This window comes from Apteryx rowi, unplaced genomic scaffold (assembly GCF_003343035.1).
Source record: "Apteryx rowi isolate R43461 unplaced genomic scaffold, aptRow1 scaffold_588, whole genome shotgun sequence".
Taxonomy (NCBI): domain Eukaryota; kingdom Metazoa; phylum Chordata; class Aves; order Apterygiformes; family Apterygidae; genus Apteryx; species Apteryx rowi.
In genome coordinates, this window is record NW_020450858.1 from 25,840 (window position 1) to 45,073 (window position 19,234).

The window sequence follows — 19,234 nt, forward strand, 5'->3', positions numbered from 1 at the left end:
TGGCTTGTTCACATAATGGATAGTTTTCAAATAACTTGTACAAAGCTACAAAGACTCCATTCTCAGCTCACTAGTGAGAGATGCAGTAGTGGTCATTTTCAAGTTTGTTTACTGTGGTACAGTATAGTTTCCTATCTGTCAGAATAAAATCTGAGCCTTTAAAAAAAGAGGAAGTAAGGAAACCCAATGAACCAAAATAAACACAGATGTTTCAAAGGAATTAGGCAGAAAATTAAGCAATGAAAGTAGTAGCTGACTTTCATTTTTCTAAAATGAATTTAACAAGGAGAAACTGGTAGGCAATACAAAGACAAACTCAGAGTTTAGTTTTGCAGATAGCTGCTATGGTAGTGAAGAATGCTGGTTCAAATAGGTCAGAAGGAAATGTCTTGCAGGCACTGCTGGCACACTTTGCAATTAGTGAGTCTGATAGTGATAGTATCAAGAGCAAGGGGAAAAAAAAACCCAACACATCCAGCAGAAAGGAAGAGGAAACACAGCTTCCACTGCTGAAGCAAAATCAGAAAATGGGTAGTGATGATCAGAAAAGTGGGTAGTGTTACCAGTGTATGTGAGGATACAAGTCTGTCTTCATGTATGTAAGGAGAAATAAGTACATTCTTAAGGGAAGGGTGCCTGTCATCCTCTGAAATGTTATCTATGGCCAAAACACTCTTTTCAAAAGTAGCTGCTGAAAACCTAAAATGGGAATATTGGCTAATAGCTTAGAGTCTAATGATTTTATTCCTGCTAGATTTGACTGTTGCTAATGTGTATGGTGTGTGCAGGTTTTTCTTTGTTTTTCCAAAGTGGGGGGAGGAGACTGGACCTGGAAGAAGCATGATCTTGGGTTGTTCCCTTTTAGAGAAGGTTAAAACTGCAATATTGGTTTTAAGAATCTCAGTGAGGGCAGAGGCCATTGTTTAGTCAACTAGCTGTGCATACTCAAGTAGTTGCCCCCATCTAGAAGCTGGAGCTGAAGAGGCGATGCTGGTCACTGCAGTTTTGGTATTTGGAAGGTTGCTCAAGAGTTGTAAGGAATTCATTGGCTATAAATGTTTGACTCTAATTCTCCCTTCCTTCTGCTACTTAAGCAAGCAAACGAAAAACCTGAAGATGTCCCCTTGGGAAGGGTGATGAAATTGAGCACAGTAATAAATATATATGTGCGCTTTTTTTTTTTTCCTTTTTTTTTTTTGTCTTTCTGTTTGCTTGCTTGTCACAGTCATATTTCTTCAGTTATACAGAAKTTGGCATGAACTATTGTCCTTTCCTTTTTTAAAGTCTCTAAAGTCCTTGCCAAATATTTTTCAAACCTCTATTGAGGTGGGAGAATCTGTTCGTAATAGCACTGGAGATGGTGCTGTTAAGGATTTTTAAAACTCTTCATCCCTTCAGCTGTTTGGTTAGCACTTCAGCACTGGAGAAGAGAGCTGCTGTAGTTTGGGATCAGGTGTAACGTTTTCCACTGTTGGTGTGCAACCACATCTGAATTTGAATTCAGTGCTACTGAACAGATACTGAACCGCACATCACAATCTGTTTAAGAGCAGAAGCATGCTCTGTTTAAAACTAAGAATTTGAAACTAAAATTGAACTAGCCTGTAGGTACTGGTGACCCCAACAGAGCTGCTTAAAAGTGGTAGGAAGGAGAATTGTAGGAGCTTGTTCTCTGCACTTGAATAGGCAAGGAACAAAAAGAAGGCAAATGTCACTGCTTATCGATATGAAGCCTTTGTCAAAGACTTACTCACCCTGCCTTAGGAAGTCTGTGGCAGAGATTAAAACTGTATTCCAAATTTTGAGTCCTAGTTAAAGTTCTTTATAGCTAGAACTTGCCTAGGATGTTTGAAATGAAGAACTGTACTACCTCTAAAATTGCTGAGTTGCATGCTTTTCACATGCTGTCTTTGCAGCCTGCTTATGGGGATATTGGGGGAAAAAATTGAGGCAATAAAAATTGCTTATAGACAGTTAACTGAATTTGCCCCTCCCTTTCTCCCTTTGCAAACATGAAGAACTTAACGTTTTTGTAACAAAATGGTGGATGAAGTAGAGATGCTTTTAAAATCAATTCTGTGGTTCATTATCTCAGTGCAGTTGCTTATGTATGCCTCATTGCACTCTTCTCCACCTTCCCACTTCCCTCCAAAACTGGACACAGCCCTTGCTCTGCAAATAATGATAATAATTGGTAGTAAGACAGACCTGTTACTCATCCTTTTCTGAGCACATTTCTTATGGCAGGTGTCTAGTTTTTAATTAAGTGCTAATGAACATGCTTAGTGGACCATGATACTGCTGCCAACATCTTCAGTTTTATATCTCACTGCTGCTGAGCTCTTAAAAGGTGACAGAGCAGGCATTAGTGTCTTTGAAGTGACAGGAAAGTGATTATATGCATAACATAATTGTTTTTAGGATCTAATATGGCAAATGTCTAGTTACTAGATACATCTGGTGAGCACTGCTGTTATCCATCTCCTCGGTCTTTACTTCTCCCTTTGTGTGCAGCATGTACTAGTCTTCCCCATTTTAGAAAGAGAATGAAATATACTTTCAACAATTCTAAYTGTATAAATAAAAAGAGAACATGAACTCCTGGGAAGGGTTGTCTTTATGTTAGGAGAACTTGCAGCCTATTATGAATAGGTAGCATATAAACAACAAATCAGTATGCATAAGTCTTAAAGAGCGGCAAGCCTCAGATAATAAACGGTAAACCACAGCATACTTTTATTGGCATGAAAGACCATGATCAGGTTTTCAGTCTTAAGTCAGTTTAACGTAGTTATATATTTAAGCGTCTTTGAGGTTCATTTTTCTCTGGTATTTTTAGTAACCATTTTGCTAAGATTCCAAGGTGTTTCTTATTATGTAGAGCAATGCATTTTCCAATATGGCTTTTGTATTTTATTCTGCATCTTAAACTGAGCATTGCGGGCTTTGCTCCCCAGTATTCATATTCAGTTCTATCAAAGAAACAGGATATAGCCCTTTTTGTCTTGTACTTTCAGCTTCAGAACCTGTTAGAGTTCAATTGATGTTCCTCTTTTCTGAGACCTTTGAAATATATTAACTGCGTGTAGGCTACAAAGCAGAGCCAAGGTAACCATAGGTAACATGTCTGTAACAGTTTGATTTGTAAAGACTACACTTCTTGAAATCATGTTGGCTAACATGTTTGCTAGTTAAACCCACAAGAGTTGCTAGTTAAACCATGCAAGAGATGAAAGGAAAAAGTAATCTTCACAGGCTTCATGGAGTGATAGGGGCAAGAATGAAACCATTTTATTTTCGTTTCCCTGTTTTGGCCTTCCYATGCCTGCCCTGTGAACAAGCTAACCTGACCCCCTTGTGAAGGAAAGAGCAGGTTTCCCTCCAAGATAGCAGTTTGGAGGTGAAAAATCACTTTTTGTTCTCAGCCAATTGCACATCACAATGTGTAAGCCAATGTGATAGTGCAAATGGGGACAAGTAAGACCAAGGCTATGATTACAGTGCAGTACTGCTGATGCATGTTGTCTGATGGCTAGAGTGCGGATGACAGATCTCAGTGACTTTGACCAAGCAGTCAAAGAGGAGAGGAATGACTAAGATGCCACCTCTCTGGAAGAACTGGCCAAGAATTCACATTGTCACTTAATTTGAGAGAACATGCTGGAGACTACTGAAGTCTTGATAAAGTCTGTGAGAAGGAGAGACCTCCTCTTTGTTCTTTAGCAGCTGGATCAAAAAAACTAGCCCTGTCGGACTTCTTAGTGCTCTTACTGATCTTTCTAAAGAAGCAGCAAGGTATTTAAAATGAAGTTTCACTGACAATAGCTGCTTGATCTAGTCTTGATTTTGTAGAAGCTGGCCTACTGCTTTAAGTATTTCAAATTAAAAAAAAATAATTCTTAATACTTTCTTCAAAATGTTAGGCTGTGTGTTTGTGTAAAAACAGATATTTAAAAAAATAAAAAATACTACCTTTTTAGCATTGCTTTTAAAAGATATTTAGGCTTCTATTAAGAGTTGGCAAGAATAGTGATGAGAACATGCTATATCTTGCATTGAAGACTAGTGCTGCATTCTATGCTGCGCTGGAAAAGGAATTGCTAAAACTTGGTTTGAGAAGCTAAAGCTTTGGTAAACTCATCACTGTGTAAAATTGCCTGGAGGGTCTATGGCAAATTAAAATTTGCCCTCTTATATGAAAAATAAATAAAAGATAGCTGCTTTACAGTTGGGGGCAGTGGAGAAGTGAAAGCTTAGGAGATGCAGTCCAGAATTCTTCAGTGTTAGTCACTTGTACCTAGAGGAATTCATAAACATGTTCAAAGCATGTTTTGGGATGGGGGTATAAGAAATGAAAGTGGAGGGGTACCGTAGTTATCTAAGTAATAGAATGTCATTAATATGCTGGTAGGTATTATGCTGGTATTGTTTTTTAAAGACTTTTTGGATCTATAGAAGATGATAAAATATTTTCGATTATTTTGAGTATGTTTGGAATAATTTGTGAAATATTGTGAGCTTTTGTCTAGGTATTGGTATAATTTCAGTAACTCTCAGTAGTCCAGGATTAACTTTGCCTGCTCTTACAGTGCCCTGGCCTTCAGTAGGTCAGACTGTTGGCTTGTTTTGCTGTATTCCTTCCAAGTTTCTTTCCTCTTGCCTGGCAATTTTCAGAACAGAAGTCTAGTACCACATTACCACTTAATGGAGGAAATGTGGAAAGTTACATTAGAGGGTACCTTTGAAAATAACTGTTTGTGAAGTAGATATTTGTATCCACCTGAATGTGGCTGCTATAGTTAATCCTTTAATGTACAGTGACTCTAGGTATGTCAACTTAAGATGTGATACAGTTTTGTTTTCTTAACTGTGGAAGGGAAGCTTTTTAAAGTTGATCTTTGCCTTGGACACTTCCTTACTGGGCCTTGCTCAGAGTCTTAGCTTCCTTCCTTTTCCTCTGGTGTCTAGCTGAGATCATCCTGTTCAGCCATTTGCTTGTCTTAGGCTTCGCTTTGATATTTTCTCATGGTGCCTACCTTCAGCAGATGGGTGGTAGAGCATGGCCAAGGGAAAGTTGCATGCTCTGTCTTGTGTTCACATGCCTAGCGGCACAAGCACGAGACAGTGGCGAGAGGCAAAAAATCTGTTTTCCTGTAGCAACTTAAAGTGGGCTTATGTCCAAGCTAAAGATCGTTTTGGAGCATAATCTTCTAAAGAGTCTAAGACATCTGTGCTGAGCATATTGGACAAATTAGTTTGAACTTGGAAAATGTTAATAAAAGGAAAATGTTAATAAAACCATAACAGGTTTAATTAGAAAATACCTAATATTTATACTTTGGAAAAGTCATTCCATTATAAGCAACCTGTTTCCAAAATTGCTTGAAAGTTAGTTTGTTAGTTTGGTTACTTTGTTTTATGTCCACTCATGATGGAATTGATCATGCAAGCTGCCTTTGAAACAGGAGATGTTCTACTTCATTAATGCCATATTCCTTGTGAGGAGTTCGATGAGCTCATTAACACTATCTGGAATATCTGTATTATAAGCTCAAAGTTGGCTCCTAAACCCGGTTCGTGAACAGTTTTTTTCCAAAAGCTTAGCTAGAATAAAAACTGCAGTTAACTACCCCAATTATGAAATGGAACAGTGTCTTTTAGATGTTCTTTATTATTCAAAATAGAAGCAAACCTGCTGTTTCAAAATGGTGGGGTATGGAGTAAAAATATCAGTCTTGCTAATAATTATCAATCTTATCAAACATGTTTTTTCCCCTCTTAGGAATTTTGCTGCTGCTGTTTGTCACTAGTAAAGTTGTGACAGGATGTGGCTGCCCGAAATCAAACAATTTACTGTAATAAAACCTTTTTTCAGGTTGCAGAATGAGTATCAAGCTAGTCTTTTTATGCTTTGTGGGACATAAGCACAGTCTTCCACAAGCAGCATTTCTGCAGTATGGTATAGTGCAGGATATATAATGTGATGGGACGAAGAGGAAAGGAGCTAGATTTACAAACAAAAAAAAGTGTTATTTAAAAAAAAAAAGTGTTGATTCTCAATAACTAACCAAACTTTTTCTCCCTGTTCCTTCCCAAACTGTGTGCTACACATTGTTCTTCTGGGGATGATGATGCCACTGGGAACAGCAGCAGCAGTTGCAGGCTCAACATCTCTCCCATGGCCATGGACCTCCAGTGCCTCTAACACCACATCCATCAGGACTTCAGCCTCCTGGAATCCCTCCGCTTGGAAGCAGTGCTGGCCTTCTTGCCCTTTCTAGTGCTTTGGGTGGGCAGTCTCACTTGGCAATAAAAGATGACAAGAAACATCACGATGCAGAACACCACAGAGGTGAGAGGCATGGCAGGCCTGATTAGGACATTGTCAGATTTGCGCATTGCTGCAAATTGTGTGCATCTATAAAGAAATCGAGTTATATAGAATGAGAACAAACTGTTGGCAAACTTAAAAATGTCTGCATTTATACCACTGAAGCAAAATTCAGCTTGGAAATTTTCAGTATTTGAAATGGGGGATTGTGAAGTGTCTCCTGCTCTATAGTTTGCAGGGCATTTTGACATCCTGGTAAATGCTTAGTGTAACACCAGTGGCCTGCACCATATTGTGGAAAACTGTTAAACTGCATAACTGGGTAACTTTTTCAAAGAAAGTAATGTTGTTAAATGGCTGGGTGGGAAGGTAGAGGGAATGAAAAGTTAAATTTTTGAAGTGAATGTGTTCAAACAAAAAGTTTAGATAATTGCATCTGTTACTTTAGTTTCATAGGCTTAAATTCTAGTACGCAATTAAATATTGGGCAAAATTGCACTTGACTAATTTTTGAAAAGAAAATAATTTATTCTGTCATGAAATAAAACTAGGCTTTGTGTATGGTTAAACTGTAAATCATGTTTACAAAATACTGTAATTTTCAGGAAATCACTGTATTAGGAATGTGCAATGACTTATATAAATAAAAGCCATTTTAAAACTGTTCGCGGCTTGTGTTCTAATTTTTTTTCCCCCCTTTTTTATTTCTGTTCTTGCCTCTGTGTCTGAACGGGCATGTCTGTGCATTTCTTGGTTACTACGGGAGCAGACAGAGAGCCAGGCACAGTAAGTACCAATACTCCTGCTAATGTTTCCACTTCTACATTATGTAATAAGCAGAACTTGCTGTTTGTCCTTCTGTTTTGTTTTCCTTTTAGTCATATTTTCRTGATAATAAGCATATGTGTTTTCTATTAAGATATCGCTTGGTTTATGCAGAACACTAGCAGATTTTCTGGGTGGAGGGCTTGTATGAATCTGATATATTTGTTTGAGCACAGTGGTTTTGGGGACGCTTGAATTTTAATTAGACTTTGTTGCTTTAAAAAAAATGCTGCAAGTCAAACAGTACTTTGTGACCCCCAATGCAAAGTTTGTATCGTTCATTGTTGGAGTTAAGATGTTTCCTTTAGGATTTTCAGAAGTTAAAGTTGCAGAACAGGTGAGAATTTTAAAATTTATGTGTTATGGCTGTGAACGGATTTTTGGCCCCAGCAGTTTCTCTGRCAGAATCTGCTTAAGTCATACAAATGTCTTTGCTGCTTAATTTGTGCTTTAGTTGTAACTACCCAAGAAATACTTTTCCTCTAGATAGAAACTGTAATGGAATTGGCCTGAGAACAATCTTATCCAGAAATCAGCCAAAGAAGTACTTTGTTATAGTTTTCTTTTTTTTATATACTGTTGTATTTTGAGTGCTGTTACCATATTAACCTGCTGGAGATGGCCATGTGCAACTTTCACTTCATTTCAAGTATCAAAAATAATTTGTTTCTTATTTTCAATTAGAAAAGAGAGAAAATAGGAACTGTTATTAACTGATAGCTTTATGGTACTAAACTTCTGGTTTTATTGCTTGTAAATGTTGGTTATTTTGGTACTAGGCTTAAGAATTACCTCACTGGAAACTTTTGCATATCTTTTGAGGCAATCTCTGTTTACAAATTACAAAGCAAGAGGCATTCATTTCAGTTTGCTTAATGTGTCAGTATTATTAATGTCAGTGTAACTGTGGAAGTAATTTAAAGCTGTGTTTCTCTGAAGCCTCAGAGTTATAAGCATGTTTGTCCTTGAGTGGTGTTGGCCAAGAGCAGGATTCTCAGGAGCTGAGGAAGGTTTACATTTTATGTGTGATGGCTTTGGTTTCTGGGTTGGTTGTTTTATTGTTTCCTGTCCCTCATCCCCGACTCAGACTGTCTATACTTTGCTACAAAATTTCATCAAATAACGTTTTTGAAAAGAATTAGGCACACTGCACTCACCCTATTCCCCTCCCAGTTTGTTTTGAATAGCGAATGTGTAAAGGGTGTTTGAATTCAAAATTCACGTGCTCAGAATGATAATGCTGTGAAATTCAGAGTCTGAATTTCAGGTGTCCATCAAAGAAAATATCTGAGTATAGATCTTGCCTATGAAGCGAGGGCTGTCAAAAATTAAATGCACCTTTTGTGTTGTGGGCATTTGCAATATCACTTGCTTAGCTTAGTGTATACATTCAATTGTATTTAATTAAAAGTACATCAGATTGTCACTGCAGTTACTTTTGTCCCTATATGTGTGACTCATGCTTGCTTGGGTATTATCTGTAGTAGGTGTGATATAACCAGCTTTTTATGCTGGGTTACAACAAAAAATCCTTTAAACAGTCTGGGACTGTAGTTCATAGAAGAACTTTGCCATAGGAATGTATGACCTAGAATTGGGTTCAGGTTACTACGCTACTGTGATTATAACTCCTTTTTGGTCCCAGTGCAGAATAATATTTTATAGTTAAATTGAACTGTAATTGCTGAATACTGGTGAACTTAAACAGGAGGCTACCCACTTGTTTAAGTACATTGGTGTGTTAGGATCTTGTTTTTTAACAATAATGGTATCTTTAGTGAAAGAAGCATGCATATAATTTGACCAATGAAGTGAAATTCAAATTAGTGGCCAAGATGGTCAGTTGGAAATGATTCAGTCTTTGTACTTTTCTAATTCTCTTACCTTTTTAATAGCTTTCTTTTTAATTTAAAATATATCTTAAGGATAATACCAAAGAAATCACAAGTAAACAAAGTGTACCAGCAGGACTGCTTAATTATTATGTATTGTTCTAACTGAGCAGTAGGTTCTTATTTTGCAAATTATCATATAATACTTGGGTCATCAAGATCAGATGAATTTGGTTTTGGAAGTTGCATGTTAAGTGTAATGGTGCTGCCAAAAATCCTGACAGAGATGTGCTTTGATCATCGAAGACACAAAAACCCATGCTGTTAGTTATCTAAAGTTACTGTGATGTCTGATATTACTGTGCAGAAAAACAGTAAGATTTCTATCAGAGATGTTTGGCACGACCTTCCGGTGTCATCAATAGGAGCTGATAGCTTTAAATCTGCAAACTTGAAAGATTGTTATTTAATACTTAGATGTTTGACTTTAAACTGTTTTTAACATAACTTGGAGTTAACGTGTATTTTGACTTCTTTTAAAATGAGATCTGGTTTTGGTCTTAAACTCTCTTTAGGTAAATATGCAGTCAACAGTCTTTATCATGTGTTTTGAAATACTTCCATACTGCAGTGAAACTCATGTATTCGTAACTGAATGTAAAGTGAAATATAAAGATATGTAAGGGATTTCATTATTGTTCTGCATTGTGTGATCAGTGTCCATTTTATATACTTTTGCTGCATTTAAATGGCAAGAGCTAGGTTTTTCTTTTTTATACTACTTTCTTTCATTTTTACCTTTCATTTTACTTACTGAAACCTGAAGTTCTTCATAAATGCATGTTTATGAAATACTTGTATGGTATTTCAGTTAGTAGTAGTATATTTCACACAAAGTGCTAAAATTGTTTGGTCAAAATGAAAGTATAGGACTGCATGGATAATGGCAGGTGGTTTCTGGCTGGTGTAACTCTAACCATCCAAAATTGAGCCATGTTGTTGTGGGAATGTAGCCATTCCTACTCTTGTAGCACAGTCTGGCTACAGGTAATAAAGTCCAGCAAAGCAAGCAAGTTTTGCAAATGAACTTTAATAAAGTTTTAGGAGACATCAGTGCAAGTCAGCTTTGTCCACATTTTTCTCTGGAGAGCACAATGGCAACATCTGTCAGACTGATCTCAGGTATTCATTTATCACTTGTCCTCCCACCATTCTAGTATTCTGCCTGGACAGCATAGAAATGCAAATGTTGTCAAGTGCTCTATTGCATCAGTAATAATTTGTAGACAGTGAATTGTAACCTTTTTGTGTGCTTGTGATTCACATTAAGGTTGCTGTTTGTCTTTGTCCTCGTGAAAAACATTGAGCTTGTGTTTTTAAAGACTTAGGAAGTGCTCATAAAATCTGAAAGAAATTTGTTTCTGCCTGGGTTGTTTTGTGTAAATGCTGCTATAGTTTTGTAAAACAGATGCTCATTTCTTTACAGCAGAAAAATATTCTGTGTCTTTAGGTCTCCATCCCATTCTTCCCTTCCAGTCTTGGGGGCAGGGGGCATGCACAGCTGAATCCAATTTTTTGTTGATATTGTATGCAAGCTGTTTTTGTGAGTTTTATGTTTTAACTCTTTTAAATGGGTGGGGGGGAGTTGCAAAACAAGTTACATGAAAGCTCAGAGTACTTTTCAAATGTAACATATGTATGGTTCTTCGTCTTTGTCCAGAAAGTAGGTTTTTTTCCATGGTACAGCTTTTAACTGAGGAACTTGAATTTCTTAAATCACTCATGCATTTTGGTTTTTTACTGGATGGATTTTTGCTTATTTTCATTTTTTACAACTTGAAAATAAGTCAAATTTTATAGTCCTTGGATGCAAGCAATGAAGTAGCTTCAGCAGGAATTAAGCATGYAGAAGAGCTGTGGGATGCTGTGTTGCAGTTTAGCATGTAACTGATACAAACCATTATGAGTTGAGGGCTGGTAAAATAAGTTACAAAACAAAGGGTGAGAGGATTGGAGTGGTCCAGCTTAAGTATTTATGGATAATTTCTGACCCCTATTTTGACAAACATTAGCTGCAAAATACTGAATTCAAACCAAGTCTTATTTATTCTCTATTAACGTCTTTGGAGTATTGAATCAAGAAGGAAGGTGATTCAAATCCATTTAAGCTTCTAGATTTTTCATGTTCGTAATATAAAAATACTAGTCTAAAAATGACTTACAGTAGAGGAATAAAAAGTGGGAGCAGTTGGTAATTTTCCATCACCAGTCATTTAAAACAAAAACAATTCACCTTATAGGTGAACTCTTGGTTTGCTGTCATGTGTGGGGTTTGTTTTGCAAGAAGCATATTCAGCAGAGGAGGGTTATTGATTCTGGAGTTGAATAACTCTTTCATTGAGTACAATCTTTGTATGCTTTGCTGGGGGATGTCTAGTCTGTCCTCCAACTTGTACATTCTTTATATCATTGTGAGTCCTGACAGTGAGCAGTGGGACTGCTGGTACCTGCTATTTTGGTTGTACATGGTAGACCTGATCCTGTTTTGCCTGCTCAACAAAGAATTATATTTGTTCCTGGGTACGTGTGGATATCTGTAGATAGTACTGGTGCATGGTGTAGCAGCTCAGCTCCAATGTGGTAATTAAATGATCGTAACAGCCCTATTTGGCAATACAGACAAGTGCAAGTTGAGTCAGCTGTCATACCTGGCTGTAATGGCCAGTGGTTGCAGTTGGTTTAGATGTGCCGAGAGTCAGTGAATGACCAAGCACAGAGCAAGTATAAGCGTGTGTGTTTGGGGGAAGGAGGGATAAGGGGGAACCCAGCACTAGAGAAGTCTTAATTGCGACCAGGTGTAGTTGAACCACGAGGACAGATGAGATGTAAATTCTGTTATTTAATTGCTGTAGTGATCATCATAAAGTTAATTGTCCGTGCTGTAGGCACTAGTGAGTTATCTGTGTTGTATTATAGCTGGGGCTAAATGAGGTTTTGTGGACTCCTAGCCTCTACTTCTGACAAACATATTTGTGGTTTGGAAATAGTTCTTCAGGGGAATTGGCATGGCAGCTAAAGAAGTGCATTTGAATAATGTGTGTTACATTCCTGTTAGGGAACCTCTGTGCATCCATGACTAAGTTTTCCTTTCATATTTGCTACTGGTGGTTTCAGTGTTTGAATTCTGTTATCAGCAAAGTCACTTTGAGATCCTGAGTTGCCTGTTACATAGCCTTTATGCAGTCTGGTAACACTGACATGAAATAATGCTACATTAAGCTTTTTTCTTCTTTCAAGAGTTATTTGAAGATGGGGATTCAGGTGAATAAATAAGTTTTGAATCATTGGAGGAAAAATAAAACATTTACTTAAAATGGATTTTAATTGTTTGTTCTGATCTGAGATGCATGGTCTGCAGACATATTGGTAATCCCTAATAAATTAGGTTCTTAGTATAAAAGCAAGGATTATCCTCAATTATGAGTCTAGTCTGTGGAAAGTAAGACAAAACGAAAACTGGTGTCATGCAGTTTCTCTTGAGGAAATGACCTATATGTATATATGTACTTTTTTTTGCATCTTTCAGACAAATTGATTTAATATCAGAGATGTCAATCCCAGCTGAAAGTACTGGATGTACTAGAAGCAATACTTACAAGGATGCATAGCTTCATATTGTTAAATGAAATCTTAGACAATTTATGATTTCAATTACAATAGTAGTTTACAGGAGCAAGTTATTTTTAATCAAAAACTGTACTTTATCTGATTTTGGTCACAGTTTTTAAAACTTCCTTTTAGTCCTTAAACAAACAAAACCAGTATCTATTTAATTGTCAAGTTTAATGATCCATTTTGCCCAAGTAACAGAATGCTTATTTGCAATTGTCAATACAGCTATTGTGAAGTAAGTTGTTCTATAATAGCTTCTAGCGTGGATACTGTGATTCCAAAGAAGAGTGCCTTATACAGATTTGATAAGTTAGAGAAAAGCAGTGTTATTGCAGTGTAAATATGTCCATAGGGGAAGATGTTGCAGAATAGGCTTGTCAGGAGTTTTTGTTGTTGTTGTTATAATATTTATATGATAGGTTAGCCCTCAAGCTTTTGAGGAAAAATCAGACCAAAAAATCTTTATTTGGCCTTTGAAATATTGTAGGATATACAGAAATTATCCAGCATGTTCCAGGTGCTGTAAGTCATGGGTGTTGCTGGTCAGTTGGTCCTCAGAAAAGAGACGTTCATCCCAAAGGCTGTTTCATAGTCTTGCTTTTTAACTGTAGCTGATGATTTTAGATGTAATAAATGAGTATTACAGGAACTGATAGTGTGTGAGTGTTTATCTGCTAGTTGTGTTTTATATAAATCAGATCTGAGTTCTAAGTGCTTAGACATCTTTCTCAATATTGCAGTTCTAGCAGACAAATTGTACAGAATGTTGTTGTCATTATCTAGGTAGACACATGTTGACTCTTATCCAAGTATTTGCATGAAAGGAACATAACATTTAAAAAAAAAAAAACCTCGGTTCTTGTTAACTACATGTATTTTATGCCAAAGTTTGCAAGCTGCTGTCTACACCTTTTATGTAGTAACTTCAAATAGCAGGGTTGCTAAATTCTTCCCAGCTGCTGCCTCCTTCCCACCATTCCATTATGGTCACTTAATTTCAGCAATTTAAAGAGAAACTTATTTATTCACTTTACTACATTTGACTTTATTCTAATCATTTCAGCAGTGAAATAGTCTTTGTATGATTTTTGTAAAGGGAAGTTTTTCTTTAAGACTTTCTTTTTATAAAAAGGCGTTTGCAGTATTCATATCTGTGGTCAAGTTTGAATTGACAGCATGCTTCTTTAACATATTCTCCTGCTTTATGGATTCAATATTATGGATTCAATATTAAAATAAGTATCAAGTTTTTTCTTAGAGATAGGTTTAAGTATCTAAAACAGTGAATCCCTGAGTTTGTGCATTTGGGAGGAGATGAGGGGTTAAATTCAGACTGTATTTATTGAAGCAATTAGCTCAGTGATCCAACAAGCCCACCTTTTAGCTACAAAACATTGTGGTAAAGACATTATTTTGAGCTTATTTATACTGAATTTCATTAGACCCTCCTATATGCTTTATGTAAGTCCCTTGGCATTTGTGTAGCTTGAATAGTCATGAATAAAAGAACTTAGAGTTGGATTTAAAGTGCAGCTTCTGAAGTAGGAAAAAGAGGATTGAGATTGCTTTATGTACCCCATTTTGTTTTCCTTCTCCTTGGGACTGAACACTAATGTGTGAGTGCTTCAAAACTACCATGGTGGTGTCCTCAGGTTTTAAGGGGGGACCATTCAGTGCATAGTTCACTGGCTATTAGTATATGTTCATCTTATATTAAGAGTAAATACTTCTCTGGCTCTTAGGTAGACACAAATATTTTCTTTGTGGCTTACATGTATACTATAGCATATATGTTGGTATTAGGCTTTCCTCTTGTGAGATATACATGTGTACATGTAAATATGTATTTACTTGGTATTTATATGAGAATATACTTATTTATGTAAGCATGTACTTGGCTTTTAGAAACTAGGCTTACCAGGTCTTTGTGAAAGGATTTTTTTTCTCCTCAACTCATTCAGCATTGTTCACAGCATTAACACATCACTGAACAAATTGCCCTCTTGCATATGCTAATCCTGCACTTAAAAGAACTCATTGTAACATGTTTTAATGCTTTAGCTGGAACGGAGATGGGAATGCAGGCATGTCGAATTGTCATGTGACTGAAAAATATCTAAAATGCCTTTCTTTTTGGGTCGACAGTTTGTACTTAGCCTATCTGAAAGAAGGGAGCCCATGTGGTTTGAGGAAAAGATTAGTCTTTGCTCTTGTCTCTTGTGTATCTATTGGCCTCAGTTTTTCAGACCAAATCTGATTAAACAACATTCTAGCCTTAGTTTCACCCTAGTGGTGAATGTTATGTTAGCAGTAAAGACACTTGATCTTTGTTTGCAGTAAATTTGTTGAAGGCATCCAGCTGAGTTTTCCACAGCTAACAAATGAGTCTTGGATAACCTTATCTAGTATTTACTTGTTACTTAAGAGTTAAAGGGCATGTTGCCATATATCTCTCCCTTCCTGCAGGTGTAGACATACTAAAACCATGTTTATTTATGATGTTCTACAAGCAAGCAATCAGATTGTATTTATTAAGTGTCTGTAAATGCCCCCCTCCCAAAAAATCATTCTTACCTGCTTGTGAATAAACAACAAGTCTGCTTCTCCTAAACAATAAATTCAGTTGAATTAAGTAGTTAAATAGCTGGTGACTGACAAGTGAAATAAACTTTTGGTAAGTTGAGCAATGAAAAGCCAAGCTTGCTCTTTAGAATGCATGAAGCTATACATGTTTGCCTGGAGGACTTTGAGTTGAATTAAATGGAATGAAAGACTATGTAGGTATCACATTTTTAAAGCATCTATCGCATCCGATTTGCGTTTTTAGGCATATACAGAGGAATCGTGAAACRAATTTTTTTGATTGACCTTGTTTTTTGTCTTTACAGAGTAATTCTCTGTTGGTCCCGGACAGCCTGCGAAGCACAGATAAACGCAGGAATGGGCCTGAATACACCAATGACATCAAAAAGAGAAAGGTGGATGATAAGGATTCCAGCCACTATGTAAGCAAATCCATGTCAAAGAAATGTTTAATTTGTTTGYGGATACAGTGTGTGTATGAAGAGTGAGAAAGCTGTGAAGAACAAGGCAATAGGTTTCGTATGGCTGATGTAGTACATGAATATATGTGCCAGAGAGACCATTATTCATATTGTGGAAAGAGCAGTGAGTCAGTAGTTCTGGCTCTTGCCAAGTTATACTCCTCAACAGGCAAGAGGAAGCCAGGAGTACCTATTTTTGATTCACAAGTGTTCTAAGGATCCATTTCTAAGTTTCAGCAAAAGATCCTTTCTGGGTTGCTGTATACCTGCTACTGTGCTGCTGGTTTGTTGGAGATGGGAGTTTTTCATTGATTTGGGGGGGGGAGGGAGGGAGGGGGAGGCTAGTAAATTTCTGATATTAACTATGACCATGTTGAGTAGTAATTACTATTGCAAATTGCATGTGTTTTGAGGGCTGTACCAACTTCCTGAAGTTTGTTTTTTGTTGATAAGGCAGTTTCAGTAGAAAGCAAACTAAGGCAAAAAGTTCAGTTTGTGTTCCGCATTTTGACAAATGTTCCTTATTTCTCAGTTTCAGGGGGGCACTTCAGTAGAACAGTGGCCCACATGAACCTCACAGGCAGGCTTCAACTTCAAGTCTAAATGCTCAGCCAAATAACAGGATGATACTTAAACAGGCCTTAGAATAGGGCTGWTCTGAATTGAAAGAGTACTGAAAAGTAGAACTTAAATCTAACAAATGAAGTTATTTTTTGACATAGTGTGGTTTAAAATGTCTGCTTTAAGTAACTTTAATCACTAATTACTTGCTGGTTGCTGAAAGCCAAGAGAAAATGAGGTGCTACTATATTTCATCAGTAGCTGGAAGTAGAATTTCTCTTCCACTTGGACCCAGGATATGCGTGGGCGGGAAGGCCTGTTGTCAATAACACTTGAGCAGTGGAGCCATTGACAGCAGATGGGTTACTTTCCCCTTTCTGCACATCGTGGTGCTGTATTACTGTTGCAGCTTTGTGAGACATATTTCCATCACTTTCTAATAACCTAGTTTTGATTATGGAAGCATCTGGCAAACTTCCCTATGCTATTCCCTCAGCTTTGAGGCCTTGAAATTCTAAGGTTATTTTTTATCTTAAATAGTTAAAGTTTAAGCATGCTCAAGCTACATAAAAACTTAAATCTTACTTGCTTTTTTTCTATTTCTGCTGGAAAGGAATGGAAAGGATATTGTATTGTAGCAATAGGTTTTTCGTTTATTATTTGTTTTAACCCATGTTTTACATGTGTAGTCTTGTGTGTTGTTTTCCTGAGATGGATTTTAAAGGTAAAGTCACCAACAAAATAAAGAATTGAACAAAACAAAGCTATATGAAAGTTTCAGATTTATTCTGATCTGGAACAGGTTTCTTTTTTTAAAGGTTCCTTGACTTCAAACTGCAAACATGGAGTTGCTGATTACCAGCTTTTTTAGAAGTGGCCCTTGTAGGGACATGAAGGAACAACTTTTGTTAGAAGGGGGATAAATGAGTGATAGGAATTGTTGCTTTGGAAATATGGCAGTAAATTCATAGTTTTCCTTTTTGACTTCTGACTCAAATTTTGATGTGACTTGGATTGTTTCAACCTGTAAGTTTGTTTAGCTACAGGAGAATCTTCTGATATAAATAATAACTATGGGAGGTGCCTTTAACCATCCCAGTAACTTCTACTTCACAACATGAGAAAATCAGCTGAGTGGATTTAATCACTGCTTGGTAACTGTTTTTGCCCTCATCAAGGGCAGTATTTCTGGGAATGAATGTCCTCCCTCAATGGGCTAAGGCAGGTCTCCCACATGCTTAGATATGTTCTAACCTATTCTTGCCTTCTATTTGCTTCGTACTCTTCAAGTGGTGACAAATACCTGGGACTGGAGCTCTCCTGTTCCTTCTCCTGTTGCACCCTTTGGATGGACAGCTTCCCGAGTCACAAATAGAGCCACCATGATGTCTCCAGTGGCACTCTTCAGGCCCTCCTGTGCTTGCAGTATTTCTTAAAAGCACTATTGAGCTGCTAAAGCAAAAGGGAATGGGTGAAACCACCTGCTCTTTTAACACTTATGTCCTAGAGTTAAAGGAAGGAACTGATGTTTTCCTTTCTGGCTGCCATAGTTAGGTGTGATAGCCCAGAGACTTTGAAAGCATTGCTGATTTAATTCAAGACATGGGGGACAATTTGAGCAGTCTCTTGTGTGTCTGACTTGTTTTCCTAGAAACTTTTAAACTAAAAATACAGTTCTTGAAAATGTCTAACTTTCCCATGGGAAAGTTTAAGTTTTGTCATTCCCTTGATTTTTCTGTCAAATCTCCCCTCTGGTTGAACCACCATGATGGTGGAAATCACTGGACCACAGTTTATCATGTGGATATGTCCCACTGGGATCCCAGCCCATTTTGGAGACAGGGAGCAGAAGGCACTTGAGTAACARCTTCCATGAGACACTAGGACAGCCCAGATGAACAGTGGTTAAAGTGAAACCTAGTCAAAATTCAGCATGACAAGCCACAATAAAACATTTAAATTTGAGAATATCAAAGTGTTTTGATTTTGCTAGGCAGGAATGTTGAAGTCTCTTGGCATTTCTGGGCTTTTCTCCCCCAGAACTTTCTATTTTCAAAGCTTTCCTTTCTGGAGAAGAAGAATTGTCCTATCACTTTGGAGGAGCTGATTCATAAACCAAATGTCAAGTTAATGGAATTTTCTGAGACATATTTAGTGTTTTTTGGTACAAACATTAAGCAGTAATTCTCATAAGATTAAATAGCAGGTGAATAGAATTAGTTTCCTTTTTTAATAGTAGTGATAACACTGTTTATGATGGTAATCAGGAGGGTTTTTAGACCATCTCTCACTGATGGTGAGACTGGCACTAAACTAGCCCTACCTCATTTAGGTTTTATTGTTAAAGCACTAGAAAGCTGTTGTGTTCGTGTTTTCATTTTGTTTGCCCTATCACTAGTAACTAAAGAAAGGCTCTTTGCTTTTTGTTTAAGAAAAACAATCAAATGTCTGAGTAGATGCCTAGTCTTTCTCTCTAGGCTCTTAATGTATGAACTGAAATAAACAATTTATTTATTTATTTTTAATAGGACAGTGATGGGGACAAGAGTGACGATAACTTGGTTGTAGATGTATCCAATGAGGTAACTTTTTTTTTCATTTTTGTAGTCTTAACGTTTGCCCAGACATTAAAGGAAAAGTGCATTTAGTTAGATGAAAGAAACACTCTATGTGGATGTATTAAAATATTCACAACTTCTTTCTTATTGATACCACAGTTACTATATCTTCCTCCTTGCTTTATCTGGTTGCCCTCTCTGCTTTTTCTGCTGCTGCTTTATCCATATCTGTTCTCTCAGCAGTTATGTTCTAACATTTCACAGCTGTTCTGTAGTGGGGAGAGTTGTGGTGAGATGCAGGTGGAGGGCTGAGGTTTTTAAACTACTGTCTTTGAATGAAAAGGAAAGACAATATTTGACCTTGTAGTTATTAGCAGTAGTATTAATAACACTTTTGGTGGCTTTAAAGTT

At 37.0% G+C, this 19,234-nt stretch overlaps 1 protein-coding gene across 1 annotated transcript in view; it reads left to right on the forward strand.

Annotated features, from left to right (window-relative positions):
• TLE1 (transducin like enhancer of split 1) overlaps positions 1 to 19,234 on the forward strand; it is a gene marked incomplete at its 5' end in the record, with an annotated part of 52,742 nt that overhangs the window by 12,153 nt on the left and 21,355 nt on the right. Inside the window, 4 exons of the mRNA XM_026082657.1 lie at positions 6,148 to 6,352; positions 7,101 to 7,117; positions 15,549 to 15,665; positions 18,794 to 18,847. Of these exons, the coding sequence (XP_025938442.1) occupies positions 6,148 to 6,352; positions 7,101 to 7,117; positions 15,549 to 15,665; positions 18,794 to 18,847 (393 nt within the window). The remainder of the gene's footprint in view (positions 1 to 6,147; positions 6,353 to 7,100; positions 7,118 to 15,548; positions 15,666 to 18,793; positions 18,848 to 19,234) is intronic.